At 44.7% G+C, this 18,192-nt stretch overlaps 1 protein-coding gene across 3 annotated transcripts in view; it reads left to right on the top strand.

Annotated features, from left to right (window-relative positions):
- The window catches only part of PLCB1 (phospholipase C beta 1), a 330,038-nt gene that overhangs the window by 237,225 nt on the left and 74,621 nt on the right, over positions 1-18,192 (top strand). For all 3 annotated transcript variants that reach the window (XM_036380013.2, XM_036380015.2, XM_036380016.2), the window contains exons 12-17: positions 1,291-1,373; positions 7,001-7,085; positions 7,565-7,742; positions 13,407-13,477; positions 14,010-14,106; positions 17,549-17,633. In XM_036380013.2, coding sequence (XP_036235906.1) covers positions 1,291-1,373; positions 7,001-7,085; positions 7,565-7,742; positions 13,407-13,477; positions 14,010-14,106; positions 17,549-17,633 — 599 coding nt within the window. The remainder of the gene's footprint in view (positions 1-1,290; positions 1,374-7,000; positions 7,086-7,564; positions 7,743-13,406; positions 13,478-14,009; positions 14,107-17,548; positions 17,634-18,192) is intronic.

The raw sequence follows: 18,192 nt of genomic DNA, 5'->3' as shown, positions 1-18,192 counted from the left end.
GTGAGGCATTCTGCAGCTGGGGCCAAGTTTGGGGCCTGCCAGCTTCTGTCCCTCTGACCATTATGTTTATAGGCATGGGGTTTGAGTGCTGCAAGTCTTTCAGTTGAGGGAGATGGCTCTCAACTGCTTGGGTCATGAGCAGGAATTTGAAACAAAGTTCATCTGATTTTTAACCCATGGAGCATTTGCCTTCGCTGAACTGGTGTCTGAGCTCTTCATCCTCACATCTCATCAGCTCAATCCTAATTTCACTCTCCAGGTTATTTTATTTTCCTCACTCATGCAGGGCTCCTTCCCCTCTTGCAGCAGGAGGGCAGTTGAAAACAAGTGGGCCATAAGAATGTACCAGAAGCTCAGCTCTTCTCTTAGGAAGTGGATTTCTTGCTGTTATGCTTCTCAGTTGAGCCTCTAAAAGTGCAGAAAATGAACAAGAGGAATCCCCAGAGAAAGCTTGTTTAACATAAATACATCTTTTAGGTTTTAGTCATCCTTATGATTTGGTGTGGCACAGCCTTATGGCTCTCAGAAACTCCAGAGTTTCCCAGCATATGAAAAATCTTCAATGTTTTCTGTGTTCTTCTGGAAGAGGGATTTGTTCCAAGAGGGAAACATTTCATAATTTGTAACTATGAGTGCATTTATTGTGCACCTCGCTAAAATCATCATTGTCAAATGACTTTTCTACTGGATTTAGGGTTTCCATTTTCTTTAGGGTTGACAGGAAACTTTATGGACTTTTCCTTTTCTGAGTTCTCTGATAATTACCGCAGAACCAGCTGTTTTAATTGAGTAAAGATTTCTTTTTTCCTTTCTTTTGCCTTAAAGGGATTTCTGTCATTAAAAAAAACAAACAAACAAAAAAAACCTAAAATGTGAGCCAGAGGAACTAAGGATTTTATGGATAGATGCTTGTGCTGATGATGTTTGGAAGATCTGCCTTTGTCAGAGCATTTTTATTATAGCACATGAAAGCTGTAGCTGCAGGCATGGAACAACTCCCCACCAAAACCAAGCTTTACATTTAAACTATTGATTATGGCAGACAGAAGGAATTTCTTGAGAAATGTGGTGCTTGAGACTCATCAGATGTTTTGGAGATTCGATCATAGTTCAGGTTGAAAAATTAGGTTGTGGCAAGAGCACATGCAGAGCTTTCTGGGATGTTTAGGAAGGAAGGTCTGATCTCAGGGAATGGTTTCAGAGCTTGTTGGGTCCTTTCTCTCTTCAAAGGCTAAAACTCTGCTCCTTTAGAGAGTTAAGTTTGTAACTGTGTTTATTTTGATTCTTTAGGAAGTAATAGAAGCTATTGCTGAATGTGCATTTAAGACATCACCCTTTCCAATCCTCCTTTCCTTTGAAAACCACGTGGATTCGTAAGTAATTACCATCTTTTTTTCTTGGCTGATGTTTCATTTTCTGTAAGGTCTAGGCATGGAACTGTGTGTGCACTTGTGACCCAAACAACAGCTCTTATCCAAAAGTGAAATTGGGGCTGTTCTTGAAAACCTCCCTGAATGAGAATCTTTTCTTTGGGATGGGAAGTTGGACTGTGAGAGGGATTTTGTTAACTTGTCACTCAGTATGTCCTGCTGGAATGCAGCAATACTCCAGAGAAAACCAGGCAGTATTTCCCCTGCTTGTGACCCTATTCTGTGCCACAAACACATTCAGCATTTGGTCTGTCTCTCGTGTTAGAGGCCAGAACCGTGGACTTCTAGGACTGCAAAATAGCTGGTGGGGATGGCCAGGAACTGTTAATTTCTGCCAAAAAATAACAGTTTGCATAAGTCTATTTCAGTTGGTTTTTCTTTTAGTTACAAGAAAAGGACAATTTTTCTGTGTAAGAAAAGAAAAAATAGATGAGAACACTTCTAGCTTTGTCCCAGTGATCTGTTTTATTTTTATAGTTCTGATTTTTTTTAAACATTAACCTTGGTTTTGAATGTAGAGACCACATGGTTCAAAGTGGGGTGACACTGACACAACTTGGGCCTCAACTTTTCCCCTTTTGTGGTCTTTTTTTCTGTGAAAACATTTCCAACATTTCTGGGGGCAGTTTGGACTTAGAAACTAATTTTTGGATTTGCTTTTGTTTTTTGGGGGCTTTTTTTCAATGTAAAATAAAAATATTCTTGGGAGCAGCTATGAATGTTCTAACACAAATCAGAAATGAGGTTGGCACTTTTGTTTCTGAAAGAGGAAAAGGGGAGGGCTAACTGCTTTTCCATTTTTTTAGGAGGAACATTCTTGTCATAAGGGGAGGAACTAGTAGAGGCAGCTGTGTAAGAATGTTTCTAAGAACAGATGTGACAATACTGATCAAAAATTATGTAGGTAGAAAAATTTAAAATCAGAGGGCTGAGCTCCACTGCCTGAATACCTCAGAGTACAAATTTACCTCTTGGGGGCAAATATGTGTTTGCTCTGCACACACTTTGGGGCCACATGGTTGTGATCCAGAGTCACTCAAATCCTGCTCAGTTACTGCTGTCTGCCTCTGAAAGCCCACACAGAGGCTGTCTTTAATTGCCTTTTCTAATGGCCTCCTCATTTCTTTTTGGTGTACTTTGTGTCCCTTTGGGCTTGCACTCACCTGCTCCTGTAGGTTTGAACTCACAGTGCTTCTAAATGCAGCCTCTGGCCTTTGGGAAAGATGGCAACCATCATTTTTGAAAGTACTATATTTTGTATTCATTCTGCTGGATTTATTATAATATACTTTCACTCTGTTCACATGAGGCAGAGGAAAAACAACAGCTAAATTATTTTAACCACAAGGGTTACATTTTTCTTCCTTTAAAGTCGTCGCGACTTAAACCTTAAACTGTTCCAGGGTGATCTGTTCTATTTTAGGAAGGTGAAGAAGTAAAAAGATTTCTGAAATAAACTCCTGTCAGATGGAAGTTGTATACAAAAGTGGCTTTAAAATCCCAAGATGAGGCAGTGTCAGAGCTAAAGGCAGGGTGGCACTGCAGGAATGTGACTGAAAGGAGGCAGGGCTCCTGCTGCACTCCTGTTATTTACAGCTTGCCCCATGGAAGGCACTGGAGCTTTCTCTCCAGAAACCCCCAGCCATGGAATGAGGAATTAACCTGATGTGTGCTCTCTGATGTCCTTTTCCATACATTGCTAAGACACTGGTTTTTAGCAAAGCAAGTTTGCAAAACCTTGACCAAATGTTTGCTCTTTCTGAGGCTTTCCTGCTAGTGGTTCTTTTCTGCTGTGGTAAATGATCAGATTCAGTGTGTGTGTTTTCTGATTTTGCTTTGCCTGAAAATAATTTCTAGTTATTTTACCAGGTTCCACAATTACCCTTTAATTCCTTCACTAGTTGCTGGAGAAATCTGCAATTAGCGATGTCGCTCACAGAAAGGTTCACCTAATTTCATGGAATGCTTCTTTTCTCTTTCCATTTCCTTAGAATGTTGTTTTTCTCCTGGATCTTAAGGCTGGACTTTGCCCTAAATGTTAACAACAAGTACCAACGTTTTTTAATAATTGCTGTCAAGCCAATCCTGTTTCAGCAGTTCCTACTTCTAGGGGACCAAATATTTTTTCTGCTTCTCAAGCTGTGAGAGTCGTTTGTGAAATTCTGCTCCCCTAGAAATGCTGGCATTGGCTTAAACAAAAATATGGTTTTAGCCTGTGTTCATGTCTTGTGAACAGACTGCAATTATCTGAGGTAAATAAGTTTCACATCATCACATAGATATGACAGTGTTAATCAGCACTGGACTTAAAACACAATTTTTCTTTCTTCTGGTTTATGTTCATGGGAGTATTTTTGACACTTTTTGTCCATCTTGAGGAAAAATCACTTTTTAGCACATTGTGTAAATCATCTCATTTGCTTTCCTTTGATGTGTCTCCTAGAAGGGCTCGTCTCCAATATCTCCACAGCACGTGAAGGATTTTATTTCCTGTACTATAACTCCACTATTAGTGTCATTTTTTTGCCTGTTTGTATGCAATGAAAAGTTAAGAAGAGGCAAGCATGTAACTTTTAGATGACATAAAATATTATGTATGTCATCATTTTTATAGTGAAGTCAAAACACGCCCACTGGAAAAAAAGACCACTAAACCAAGCTGTGGCTCTGTGAAAAAAGCAGAGGAGTGCCCTGAAAATGCTGAGAAGACCTCAGGGAGACCTTGGTGTTTGAAATGGGGCTTGCAAGGCGATAAGCAATCTGCAAATCTGAAAGCAGACACTCTATAATTAGAAATGCACTGATGACAGAGCAAAAAGGTTAAGTGATCCTTGAGCAGTATCCATATAAGATTGCTTCCAAGATTAAATTTAATTACAGTTATTCATACTGCTGGTTTCTGGCTGGAATTGTTGCTTCAAATATTAACAGGATTTTTATCACTTTTTCATCCCACGCTTTGAATTATTTTAGACTCTTCTGGGAAGCATCTGTGCCTTTGTCTTATGCAGAGGAAGTATCTCTGCAGAAGTGATAAAAATGTAATGTTGGGAGCAGCAGTTGTGCCAAGGAGCCTCTGGTTGACCTTCACTGTAGGCATGACACAAACACAGTAAAACAAAGCGCAGGCAATACAATTGTGGTCATGAAAACATTTCTTAATGTTCTTTATATTTCTGTATCTCCAGGTATCGTGCTCCTACTTTATGTTCCCTCACCCTGGCACATTTTGGGGGCACCTATAACAAGTCTGTGTGCCACCTGTCTGTGTCTGCACAGTGAAAATCATAAAGCAGATCAAGTCAGCTCTTTTCAGACAACCAGTTTTCACTGCAATGCACGAATGCTGAGAGAGTTTCCCATAACGGGAGATGTGGACCCAGAAATACCTGGGAAATGTATTGACTTCATAACAAAACTGGGGGAACATAATGATTTAGAAAACTTGGTGTTTCTGTTGCTCTGGTTCATCATTTTCAAAGAATGGGAAATACAAAGAAACAGGTATTCCAACTTCTTAAAACAGGGCTATGTAGTCTGCTATTCCTAATGATCTGTCCCTTGCAGCAGTACATACACAGGTATGTATGTCAGGGAGAGAGGGAACACAAAGATCTACCCCACAGTTAAATGCTGCTACTCCTAAATTTTTTCTGTCCCCTCTTTGGAGCTTTTAAAAATATTTGTGCACGTAGTCCAGTTCACAAAGACAAGTAATTTTGAAATGTCAAGATTTTCCTCATTTGGCCTTGTTTGCTACCTCAAGGGTTTTTTGTGGTATTAAAACCTATTGGTTTTTCACATAATTTTCCCACTTTCTGCTTCTGGGATGCAGTGACATTGGAATTTATACCCTGAACCAACATCATGCTGCATTACATTTTTCTTGTTTGCAAAAATGAAAGTTCTCACTGTGCTCTCTTTGAGGTAAACATGTAATTAAACACAGAAGATCAGAAGAATTTGTTCTAGCTGTGGTGGTGACTGGGAATTTATTACACATTTAACTCTTGCTTTTTATGTTTTTTCATTTCCTATGGAGAGTTCTTTTTGGAGTTGTGCCCATGTAAGGATGATGATGTCACATCTAATTACTCCAGTTTCAGTAAATGCCCTCCTTTGATTCAAGGAGTTGTCCTTTGAACTTGCTGGCTTCTGAGAGCATGGATCTGTTCAGAGCACATGCTGGTGGAGCAGACTGAAATGAAGCTCACTAATGACCCCTGGATTTAGGGCACAGCACACTCTGCTGGAGTGGTGCCTTTGTTTCCCTGGGTAGCTGAGGGCTGGAAATACCCACACAATGTCCCAGCCTGATCTGCCCTTCCACCACCTTCTCCCATGTGGGATCTTTGTTCTGCTGCCTTGCTTGTCTTCAGCTTGGTTTTCCATCCCCAGCTCCAAGTGCCTTTTAGCTTCTTTTAGTGCAGAGTTGGCTGCATGCAAAACACAGCATTTGTGAAATGCTGTTGGGATTTAAACTGTGTGCAGCTCTTGCCTTGGGGAATAATTTAAAGCCTCCTGGCAGTATTTTTTGTCAGTGACTGAGCTAATGAGTGCTTCACCTCCTCTCTGCTTCCAGGGGCAGCCAGGATGCTGATCCCAGGGAAATCACATTTTCTGATTGAAATGTCATTTGGCCACCCAGCCTTTTTCTCAGCTCTGGTTTGGCCATGCTGACCCTGGGAGTTGGTAACCACTGACCAGCTGGGCACAGCCAGGGCTGAACTCCTGCTTTGCAAGAGAAAAATGAGCTTTTTTTTTTTCTTTTTTCCTCTATACCCATCTCTAGTTTGTCATGAGGAGTAGCTCCATGGTAACATACCAGCTTACAGCATCCCTGTCTCTTCCATGACATGCAGATCCTAATTAGCAGGAGCTGAGGAAGTTATATTAAGCCATGTAAACCTGTCCTTTAATCGAGGCTTCCCAGCAGAGTGTCAAAAAAGGAAACTTTGAAAGATGCCTCGGCTCAGATGCCACGCATTTTAAACAGGCACATGTAACAAAAATCCTCAGCTTTCTAAAATTAGAGAGTGACTGTGGTACTGAGCTGCATTTTGAGATGATTGGAGTAATGTTTCTGAGCTGTAAAACCTGCCTTCAGTCCTAGAACTTCCATCACTGGCATGCAGGAATTGCTTCATCTTTGGTTGCACTGTGGGAGAATTGGTTACAGGTGGAGTTTGCTGAGGTTCAGGTTATTTGCAGAGGATGTTGTGAGAACTGCTGCAGTGCAAGAAAAATGCCAGGCATGTGTATAAAGTAACATGAGGGAGAAAATACTTCAGTTTTGAATAAAAGTATTGCCTAAAAGAGGCAAATTCATGTTATGGTTGTTTCACTGTTATTCCATTGACTTATGCCTTGACATTGTGTGTGTTCCCTTTGATAAACTCCATCAGAGGAATTGAAATAATTGCATGATATATGTAGGTCTCAGTGACAAATTCACAGCTATTGGATCAGGAAATTATATCTAGTTTGGGGCTATTAGGTGCTCCATTACTGCTGCTGTCACTCTGGAGCATTAGTAGGACTCATTGCTTTCTTTCTTTTCTTCCCTTCAGCCCTAAACAGCAGGCAAAAATGGCAGAGTACTGCAGATTGATATTTGGAGATGCCCTGCTCATGGATCCCTTGGAGAAGTACCCGGTAAGGTGCCTTGGTGTTAGCACATCACAAATGGCTGGGGATGTTTCCTGGGGTGTCTCAGTCCTGCCTCACTCCTCATATGAGGCCTCTCACTCTAAAGGAGGGAATTGTGAGCTGTTGGTGACTTAAGCATCATTTGTGGTGCAGAGATTGCCCTGATAGAGTGAATTGTGATCTTTCCAATGCAATTGATCCTCATAGCTGCCATTTTAAAACCTAGATTTAAAACCTAGACTCTCATATCTGAGCTAATACTTATTTTGGTTATTACTGCAGACACTTCATAAACCATTTTTCTTAAGTGCCCTCAGTAGCCCTGTTTCATTGAATGTTGACATTGCCTCTTGTGCAAAATCCATTTCATTTTAACAGGACTTAGAGAGCTTACAGAAGTGTCCTGTACCACATGCTCCCTAAGAAACTGCCATGAGCCTGTTTCTTCTGCTGCTCTAACAAATCTCTCCTCTTTTTCCTGCAAGCTGGAGGCTGGGGTTCCTCTCCCAAGCCCTATGGATCTAATGTACAAAATCCTGGTGAAGAACAAGAAGAAGTCTCACAAGTCAGCAGATGGGAGTGCAAAGAAGAAGCTGTCGGAGCAAGCTTCCAACACTTGCAGTGACACATCCAGTATGTTTGAGCCTTCCTCCCCTGGAGCAGGTAGGACTTGGCTCTCCTGGTGCTCTGCTCCCTCCAGCACAAATGCAATGCCATCCATTTGCAGTGCTGCAGCAAGGGAAAGGTGCAGCAGTGTGGATTGCTCAGCAGGAACCACCACTGAAGTGTCCTTGATCCTGGAGTCTGTTCTGTGAGAGTTCTCATGGACTGACCCAGGCTCACTGATGTGTGCTAACATTTCCCTGCACTGCTTATTCAGGACAGGCAGCTGCCAGCTCCTCCACCCTTGGCTGCCTTTCCTGTGTGCCCAAGCCCAATAGCAAATAGAAATGTTTTCCTTTCCTTGTTGCCTCTGGGCTGTGCCTGCCATTATTTGGTGCCCTTTCAGACAGAACCCGTTCCCCAGAACGTGCAGGGTGTCTGCAGTGCATCAGGGTTTAGGATAAAGGGGTGAGATCCCTTTCCCCAGGCAGGGAAGGCTCAGCCTGCTGATGCCCTGCATGTCATGGACCTCTGTTTAAAGTGCTATAAGATGTTCTTCTCTTCCAGAGATGGAAACAGGCAGAAATAATGAAGTCTCTATGTCCTGATTCCCAGCCCAGTGTCTGTTCCCTGCACTGGAATTTCTTCTCCTATCAAGACTGAAATTTTGTGTTCTTATAAGCACAGATATTTTTATGCCCCAGCAGTAGAAAACTCACAGAGTAAATTGAAAGCTCTGCTGAAATATCAGTTCATTGCCATTTGCCATTTAAAAACTTTCCCCATTGTTTGTAGTTTTTTCTGAACTCTGATTAACTGAGCTGAAAATTTTCCTGCTGGCAGTTTGCCCCAAGCTGAATTAACGAGAAAGAAATCCTGCTTCATTTGTGGATAACATTGTTTGTCCTATTAGCAGCAAAAAAGAGTTTTCAGCTGTTGTTTTTAAGAAACTATAAAAAGGGCATGCTTTGGAGTATGCTTTGGATTTCAAAGCAAGATTCATCCCTGTGTCAGGGATGACTTAATACTATTTTCTTGATTTGCTTTTGACAAATCCCAAGCAGGAGAAAAATAGGTGTGTGTTCCATCTGCCTCCTCTGCAGCCTTTGAAATCTGCCCTGCATTCCCAGCTCTCCGTTTCTGTGAGCAGCCCAGGGTGAGGACAGTGGCAGGGAACACAGCCTTGGCTTTCTGAGGGCCTGGCCTGCACTGAGGCCTCAGCTCTGCCCTTCAGGAGCCTCTCCAGGAGCTGTCCTGGGAAAAGCCCAGGCTGTGAATAAAGATGATGATGATGATGCCAGGCAGAAGGGTCAATCCCATAACAGGGTGTGTAATTTTACAAATTAACTGTGACTAGTATGCCTGTATCACCTCTGGAACAGCTTCTGATTATGAAGATGAGCACTTACAAATTAGAAAATGCTGGAACTGAGGCTGCAGAATTGCTGTGGTCACTTGGTTCATCCGTGACTGCCAAAACACATTGCTTGTAGTCCTTGTGTCAGCCTCTGCTTCTCCTTTAGCACTTGTGCCTCTTTCTGAGAGTGCAATTAGTCAATATTTTTCCTCTCTCTGTCATTCAGCACTTGATCCTAGCTAGAGCATCCTCAGTGAGTTTCTGTGGGGGTATCCAGGCCGACAAACAGCAGTGAATTTATCTGAATGGTACCTGTGGGAAGTGCAATATCATTAAAGCAATTCTAGCTGAGGACAGACAAATCTGACAGAACTTAAGAACACTCCAGGGATGAGTGATGAGGAACACCCAGAATGTCATTTTTCTAGAGTGCTTTGAATTTTTAAGTATTCAGAGCTCTAGAGACTACAGCTATGAGGATGCAGCAGTTCTGTAAGTCAGGTGCCAGTTTTTCTGTCTGTGGACAGTTAAAAAAATTATTCCCTGTTTTATAAGAACATTGTGGTAGTGAAGAGTTTCCATAGGGCAGAGCCCAAGAGTGCCCATGCCACCCTTCTTCTCACATCCCCATATTGGCAATGTGGCATCCTGGAGCTCTGCAAGCCTTGTGCTCCTCTGCACCCAACACCAATCTCTTTCTGGAGTAATGCAATTAATCAGAAGCCTGATTCTTAACATTTCCCAACGTTAAGTGTTTCAGTGCTCCAGCCTTAATATAATCCTGACATTTAGCAGCTTGGACATATTACTCAAAGTACTCTATTGGGTTGTATAGCTCCTGTCAGAATTGCTGCTGATCTCCAGGAGAAAGTTGTGCTGATTTGGCCTTCTGGAGATTCTAAATGAGTTTTTTTCACAGCAGTGCAAAGCAAAGTGGTAATTCATACTGGATGATATCAAGATTCTCTGTGTCTTACACTGCTTGAGGTCAGATTTAAACTCAAGTAAACCCTTGTTTTTGATGTGTTACAAGACCATATAAAAGTGTAGTGCTGGTGAAATAGCAGCAGTAATTAAAGAAAGAATTCTGAGCTTTGTAGGATGCCCATAAAACTGATGTAGGAAGTGACTTCAATACATGTCAGTGGAAAAAACTTTTCCTAAAAGTAGAGCAAAGCTGACAAAGCAGAAGAAGAATTTCTGAGATAACCCTTGTGAGTTAGATTGCAATTTTGGAAAGAAGCCTCTTAGACCTGCCTGCTTCTGCACAATGGACAGAGGTAAGCAAACAAGATTTCCAAAGAAGTTCTGTCACAGTGCAGAAGGAGCAGTGGCAGTTCTGCAAGATTTCACCAAAAGCAGGCCCATACTGAAAGGAGCTAAAGCTTCCTGATGGAGCAGCATTTAAATACTGCTAAGTAAGCAGATTACTTGTTTCTCACTGGTAGGATGATGGTTTTGTCAGAGCAGTGGGTGCTGCAAGGAAGGACTCATGGAAGACAGGGCAGAATTGGCCCCATGGTTTCATGATGCCTAAATGGAAAACTGGATACAAGGTTTTGGGCTCGGTGGATGGAACTGCTGCTGATGCCAGCCCATTGTTACAAAGCAAAATGGTTTATCAAACTGAATAAAGTTCATTTTTCCCTTTTTAAAAATCAGCCAGTGCTGAGGTACAGTGGAAAAACCCAAAAGGTGATTGCCCCCTGGGATGCTGGTGGCTGCCTAAATGTTGCAGAGTTAACAAGCTGCACCAGCAAGAGCCACATTCATTATTCATCCTGGCCATTGTTTGAAAGGCTCTGAGGAAGCAGATTACCAGATTCCTCTGAATTTCAAGCACTGTCTAGACTTTGGTTTTACTGGGCTGCCAGTCTCTGTCAGGATGATGAGAATGGATAATGTTTAGCACAGTGCTTCCTCAAGCCAAGGATTTGGCTTCTCATTCCCAGCTCTCCTGCTCATCCTCCAGTCAGTGTTGCTGCGTTGAGCCCCTCCACCCTTCAGCTGGGGCTCAGCCTCCTTTGCCCACTCCTTGTTTCTTTTATGTCTCCTCCACACTGCCCCACTCAGCAGGGACAGCTCCTTGGAAAGATCCTTCAGGCTCTCCTCAGAGTTTCCTGTGCCCTTCTGCCTGTGAGGGTTGGCAGTACCTGTGTTTTAAGCTGTATTCTCTAATTTCTTGATATTCTTCTGGCTGCCTCTGTCCGTGGGCAGGCTTTTGTTTGGCTTCCTTGGAGAAGGACCCTATTTTCAGTGCATTTGTGTGCCAGGGAGCACTGGAGAGGTCCTGTGCTGAGCTGGGTTTGCAGTCCCCTCTAAATGCAGCCAGTAATGATGGTATTACAGCTGATTGTCCCTTGGACAGCCTCAGGGTGGCTTTGTGTCCCTGCCATGTGTCAGGGAGAGAGGGCTGGCTGTGAGCACAGGGCTGTGCTGCTGGGGCAAGGCACTCACTGCAGGTGTACCATAGCTCCTCAAACTAAACTCTCCTTTAGGCATGCTGGGGCAAGGCAGTGCAGGGTTCCACAGCTCCTCAAACTCTCCTTTTGGCATGCTGGGGCAAGGCAGTGCAGGGTACCACAGCTCCTCAAACTCTCCTCCTGTGTCCATGCTGGGGCAAGGCAGTGCAGGGTACCACAGCTCCTCAAACTCTCCTCCTGTGTCCATGCTGGGGCAAGGCAGTGCAGGGTACCACAGCTCCTCAAACTCTGCTTTGGGTCCATGCTGGGACTCCTGTGTGTTACTTGCCCTGGTTTTGCTGTCTGATGCAGAACTTGAAAATGAGATTGGATCTCCTTGGGAGTCTTTGTGTTAAATGTTTTTAAACAAACCAACCATGCACTGTGTACTTTCCTCCCTGGACACTTGCAGCAGGAACAGGCTGTCATGTACCTCTGGCCTCAGAGGTGCAAGCTGGCCAAAACCTGCCCACCTCCCCCTTCTGGGGTTCTTTTGCCAGCCTGGTTAAATCAATTGAGAGCTCCCCATGCAAAGATTGTCAGTGACAATCCTGGGAGAGCTTGCCTGGCTCTCTGCATTGTGCTGAGGCTCCCAGAGCCATCCCCTGGGCCTGTTGAGCAATCATGTTATTTTCCTCAATGAAACATTCAGGAAGAAGTGTGTTGGTGAATAAAAGCCTGACATTTCAACATCTGCCCCTGGAAGGAAGTGCAGGCTGGGTAGGCATCCCTGGGTTGTGCAAGGCACACTCATGTGTGCTCCCTGTGCTCAGGAGGGGCCCCCTGGGCCACACTGGGGCAAAGAGGAGCCTCTTTATTGACTCAGGGCTTGGGATTCAGCCCCAGACCGACAGGAGGAGCTGAGACTGCATTGCCATTCTCTGGAGAATTTGGGAATGCTGCACAGTAGTTAGATTTTTGTGCTGGAAGGTTTGTGGAGTGAAGTCTTCAGGGAGAGCTGTCACTCTTACAGGTGTGGGTAGGTGACTGCAGGATAAGTAAATGTTCCTTTCCAGAGCCTTAAGATGCACAGGTACACTTTATGACAGCCAGGCCCACAGGAGGAGTTTCTAAAGGCAAAGATAAACTTGATTTTCCTCAGTGATTTAATTTCTGATGCAGCCAATCAAAACACTTTGAAGGCGAGGGGAGACCTTTGTTAATTAGCATTACAGAATTCTCGCCTTGCCCGTGGAAGTTTGGGGAGTGCTCTGGAATTGGGATGAGGCAATGGGATGTGCTCTGTTTGAGCTCTCAGGGACAGGATGAGCCTTGGCACTCCTGCCATTGCTGGGTCTGCAGTGCCCTCAGCTGGCACAGCTCAGCTCTGCTCCAGAGCCCTGCGGGGAGCTGCTGCTGCCCTGTGGCTGCTGTGCCAGGCCCTGCCAGCCTCGGGGCAGGGCTCTGCATGCCCAGCACAGGTGGGTGCTGCTGAGCAGCCCTCGGTAGCACAGCACAGCAGGACCCGTGGATTCTCGTGGTGGTTTCCTCACCCTGCGCAGGCTGCAGCTCCCCAGAGGGGCTGGGGCACTCCTGGAGCCCTGCACGGACCCTGCAGGTTGGACTCACACCTCCAAACCCCGGGGAATATCTCAGGGCAGTCTGAAACCCTCCCTACACACTGAGCGCACTGCACTCCCCTCTCAGTGCTGCTTGCCAAAGAAAGAGCATCGGGCAGCTGCAGAGCAAGGGTTCCTGCTGCTTGGGCAATAAGAACTGAACTCCGTGCTCAGGATGGATGAGTCCCTCGGGAGCAGGGCTGGCTTTGGTGCTGCTGGGACAAGAAGCACATGCACAGCACAGGCTGCTCCAGGCAGGGCTGCTTGCACGTCCTCCCTGGCTTTGTCACTGCTCCTTGTCCCTGCTGCCTCAGCCAGGCTTCATCTTCTGCTTGGAACTTTGCAGGAGAAGCAGACATGGAGAGCGACGACGATGATGACTACGATGACGACTGTAAGAAGTCGTCGATGGATGAAGTAAGGGCGGGGATGAGGTTGGGGATTGGGTTGGTGATTGTTAGCAGGACTGGAGCTGCCATCCAGTGGAGGAAGGCAGGCAGAGCACCAGCTTCCCCAGCTTGGTTGTTGGTCGGGTTGGAAGCATGTCTTTGCTTTTTCTATGCTTTTGTTTTCTCAAGATGAAGAACAAACAGCACCACAGCAGATCTCTTTGAGACAGCTGCCTTTTAGCATTGTTGGATGAAAAACCTGCCATCAAAACCTGAGAGGTTCATTATTTATCCAGGAGCACTAATGCATGTGCCCAGCCCTGTGCAGGGGTGGAGGCAATGCTGTCCCTTCCCTGGGAGCCACGTGAAAAGAGGGAATAGTAAACATTTACATCCTTCAGCCCACCTTGCTCTGTCCCATGGGGCATTCCCTACATGAAGCATTGCCTTCCTTAGCCAGGGGCAGTGAAAGGCACCACAGTTGATAGAAAACTGGGCTTTGGCATTTGTGGCTTCTGATGTACAGACCCAACTGCAGCATTTTCCCTTCTTTTCCCTAGGGTACTGCTGGAAGTGAGGCTATGGCCACTGAAGAGATGTCTAACCTGGTAAACTACATTCAGCCTGTGAAGTTTGAGTCATTTGAAGTATCAAAAAGTAAGTAAGAAACATCTTAAAATTACCTGGCAAGTGTTTGGCAGAGTTCTGCATAAATGCTGCTTGGCTTCCTCTCAGTTAGATACAGGAACACAGACAGAAAATGTTCCCTTGGTATCCAGCCAAATAAATCCATTTGTGTTTTGAAACCTCTTTTAGTCTAAATATCCAACTTCATCAACAGTAAACATGCTGAATTTCAAAAACAGTTTTGAAAGTTATGTGCTTGCATTGTCTTTGTTGTCCATGCCTGAAACAGTTTGAGAAAGGTGGTCATAAATATTCCTACTTCTTTTTGCCTCCAATACTTCTATAGAAGATTGAGAGTCTGCCCTTCCCCACGTGCAAATTCACTTTCCTGCCCCTGTGTGTTGTAAAGGAGGGGCCGTCATTTCACCCCCTGCTGGAATGCACTCAGTGGCATCCTCAGTAAACACTGCAGCATCTCTGCCTTCCTTGATGCACGCCCCCCCACTGTCTGCCTGCCCTTTCTCACTTTGTTTTGACAGGTGTAATGTGCTTTTGGAGCTTTTTAGTTAAAGAAGTGCACAGCACTTTAATTTATTCCGGATTTGTGGTGTCCTTGGCAGAGGACAGGTAATTGTTGCCTAAATCCCTGTCTCTGTGCGAGATGTGGCATTTGCTGTGATGAATAACGAACACGTGGGAAGTCCCCAACGCTCATTGGTGTGTGGGTATTTATACAGATGCCACACACGAGCAGTCCCAGCCCCATGCAGGGAGCTGTGCTTGTTCCCTGCAGCAGTGGCCTTGGGGTGTTGATAATCTCCTCCAGCTCTAATGAGAGTTACAAGAGCACAGTGGGAAGGAGATGTGCCTTCTGGAAAGGAAGCCATGTGAATCCTAGCACTACAAGTTGATGCAGCTGTTAGAGAATTGTCTCATGTAGGGCTTTTTTTTTCTGTTCACATGCCTTTGCCTGAGTTTTGCTTTTTGTAAAGATCTGCTGCTGTCCTAAGATTTTTCTCCTAAGTCCTGATGTGATCTTTGATCAATAATAGAGTTTTCCTATTGTTAAGGAATTAAATTTTTTGTGTTTGTGTCCAAAAAATCATTGTGTGATAAATATGGCCCTAGGTGCTAAATGTTGCTGGCTGGCTAAAGAACAACTTGGGTGTTCTGGTCTTGGTGTTGGCCTGGACTCACTGCTGGGTCTTCATTAAATGAGCTGAATGAAGAAGAGATTAAATGAGGATTGCTTTTCAGTTTGCTATCTATCCAGCTGTTTCCCAAAAATTTTACTTTTCTTCACTGGGCCTCACACTCTTAAGTGTAGAGATCCATACTTGTCTTTTATACAGTTTTATACTTTCAATATTACAGCACTTTGCTAATTTATTACATTTTATTCAGAGTTTCTTTGGATTTGTGATCCAGACCTCTGTGTTGACAACAGTACCTCACTGCTTCTGTCATTCACACATTTTAAAAGCGCATTTTCTGGTCTTGCATCCAAGCTGGTAACAGCAATATTGAACAGCAGTGGATCTGTACCAGTGCCCTGGTTGCCCTCACTAGAAAGGTTCCCTGTTCTTTGGCAGCAAGTAGCTGTAAGTGCATTTTCCCATGTTTTTCAGACAGTTTTCAATGAGTTATTTGTTCACTCTGCAGTAATTTGCTCCTGATAAGATAGCACAGTGTAATGTATCACAAGAGGGAAATGTCTCTCCTGCACAGGCTTTTCTTCAAAGGGCAGGTCCCTTAATCCTCTCCAGATACTACAAGGAAATAATTGTTCTGATTTTAATTACAGGTCTGATTAAGCTCTGGACAGTTGGTAACCAAATCCTTTAACAGCTACCAGCTCTGGTTTCCTACAAATGCTCTACTTAAAGACAAGGCTGGGAAAGAAGAGTTTATTGCTACCAGAAATTCTAGAAAGAAGAGTTTATTGCTACCAGAAATTGTAGCACCTTCGTTCTAAATAGGATAAAACCAGTACATGTGTGTTGCTGGTGCTATGCCATCAGTAGGGGGTGGCTGGAATAACAATAATCTCAATGCCTTTATGAGAAGCTGAGATGGAGGTGAGCCAGCTGGAGAAGGAGAGGATATTGTGTGCTACAAAGGAAGAGGGAGTGGTAGGAGAGTAGCCTGCAGGGAATAATGGGAATTTTTCACCATTAGGAGATAACAGCTGTGAATAATAGCAGTAGCATGATGGCTGCTGATTAGAAATAGGGACCACCATCAAGGGTGAGTCCCAGCTCTCCTAGAGGCAGAGAATTACTTTTGGAAACCCATGTTCATCCTCTGACTCTCCAGCCTAGGCTGAGAAGGGTTTGTAGCTCCCAGGCTGGCAGCACATTTTCCTCTCACAATTTCCTTGGACGCACTGCTTCCTTTGTGGCTCCCTAGGAGGACAGTGCCCACCTGTTTGTGTCCTGCTCTCGGAGCTTTTGCTCAGCTTTGTCCCTCCCCTGCAGTTTGGCTCTGGGAGCTGGCCAGCCCTGCTGCTGCCTGTCCCTGGATTGCTGCAGCACTCTTACAGCCATTTCTAAACCTTCTCTCTGCCTTCCTGGTTGCTTGCAGTAAAATGGTGAGGCTGGAGAGGTCTTGCTCCAACACAGGCACTGATCCTCTCATTTTTAAACAGATCAGAGCTGAGTTAATGGATTGAACTCCAGTGGCCCTGCTAGGCAGCCACAGGGCTGGCTGGGATGGAGTGGGAAGTGTTGGTTCACAGAAAACCTTTCCTCTGCACACAAGGGAAGGTTCTGAAGCTAGCAGGGTCTTGACTTGGGCTCTGCTGCATGCTGGTGCCTGGGTGCATTGAGAGGCTGTGCCCACATCAGGCTAAGGTGGGTGACAAGCACTGCACAAATTCATGTTTGTTCCTACCAGCTCAGGCGTGGAGGAGGAGCTGCTCACCACTGGCAGATCAGATAGTTTAACCAAATGAAAGAGATCATAAAAGCCTGAAATCAGTTGGGGATCAGGTCTGAATCCCTGCTGGGGCACAGGAGTGCACCTTCAGGAATGGTTGGATAGTGGTGTTTGGTGGCTTGGACAGCTCTGACCTTGCCCCTGCTGCACCAAGAGCCACTGCTCTGCTCCCTTTAACCTGACATGGACATCAGTTCCTACTCCAGGTGGCTCCCAGCCTCACATCAGCCTGCAGAGACAGGGCAGAGGTCCAGCAGTGCCCACAGCAAGTGCTGCAGCCCCTGTGCCACAGATGGCATCTCTGGGCTCACCCTCTCAAAGCCCACAGGGTGCTTTGCCCCACTGCTGCCTGCAGCCGGTGCAGCCTCAGCCCTGCCCTTGGCTGCAGAGCAAGGGCGCTGCTGGCAGCACAGCCATCAACCAGGTGAAAAGAGCTGCTGAGCTCTAGCTGGGGTGAAGGGACTGGCACTAAACCACACCAGTTTGTGCTCTAACCTCTTCTATCCCTGGTTTTATCTCCCCTCTCAACCTGCAGAACGCAACAAAAGCTTTGAAATGTCTTCCTTCGTGGAAACCAAAGGGCTTGAGCAGCTTACAAAGTCTCCTGTGGAATTTGTGGAGTATCCTTGACTCTCACAAAGTGGCTTCCTAAGTCCTTCTATATCTGAGATCTGCTACAGAGCTTTATTGGAATTCAGAGACAGGAGCTGGGGAAATAGGGAACCCAAATGAAATTTGTAGATTAGATTTTATTCTTTCTAAAGATTTCTAAATGAATTAATTGGCCTGAGTTCTGATGAGCTAATTTAAAAACTGGCATGAGTCCTCGTGCTGTGGGCTAGGACTAGAGGGAATAGGCATAAATGACATATTGAAGACCTAATTCTGATTGTTAAATTTATCATCCTATATGGAGTGGTGAGAGTTATGGTGAGCAAATTGTCAAAATGACTTCTTTGCAAAGTCACATGAGAATGTTCACTTTGCCATCATACCTCTACTGATTTATTGGCACACAATTTCTTGGTTTTTTTGATTTTTATAGCTTCTAAAGAAAAGCTAAGGAACATTCTGATGAATAGACCTTTTGATGTTTCTCAGTATCTCTCCTCATGGCTGCAGTTGCAAATGGATGAAGTAAAATAGATAAACAGATAAAGCAGTGCCTCAAAGGAGATG

The sequence above is a fragment of the Molothrus ater genome, chromosome 3 (assembly GCF_012460135.2).
Source record: "Molothrus ater isolate BHLD 08-10-18 breed brown headed cowbird chromosome 3, BPBGC_Mater_1.1, whole genome shotgun sequence".
In the NCBI taxonomy this organism is placed as follows: Eukaryota; Metazoa; Chordata; class Aves; order Passeriformes; family Icteridae; genus Molothrus; species Molothrus ater.
The sequence above is the reverse complement of the archived record's forward strand: the minus strand, read 5'-3'. Positions and strand labels throughout refer to the sequence as shown.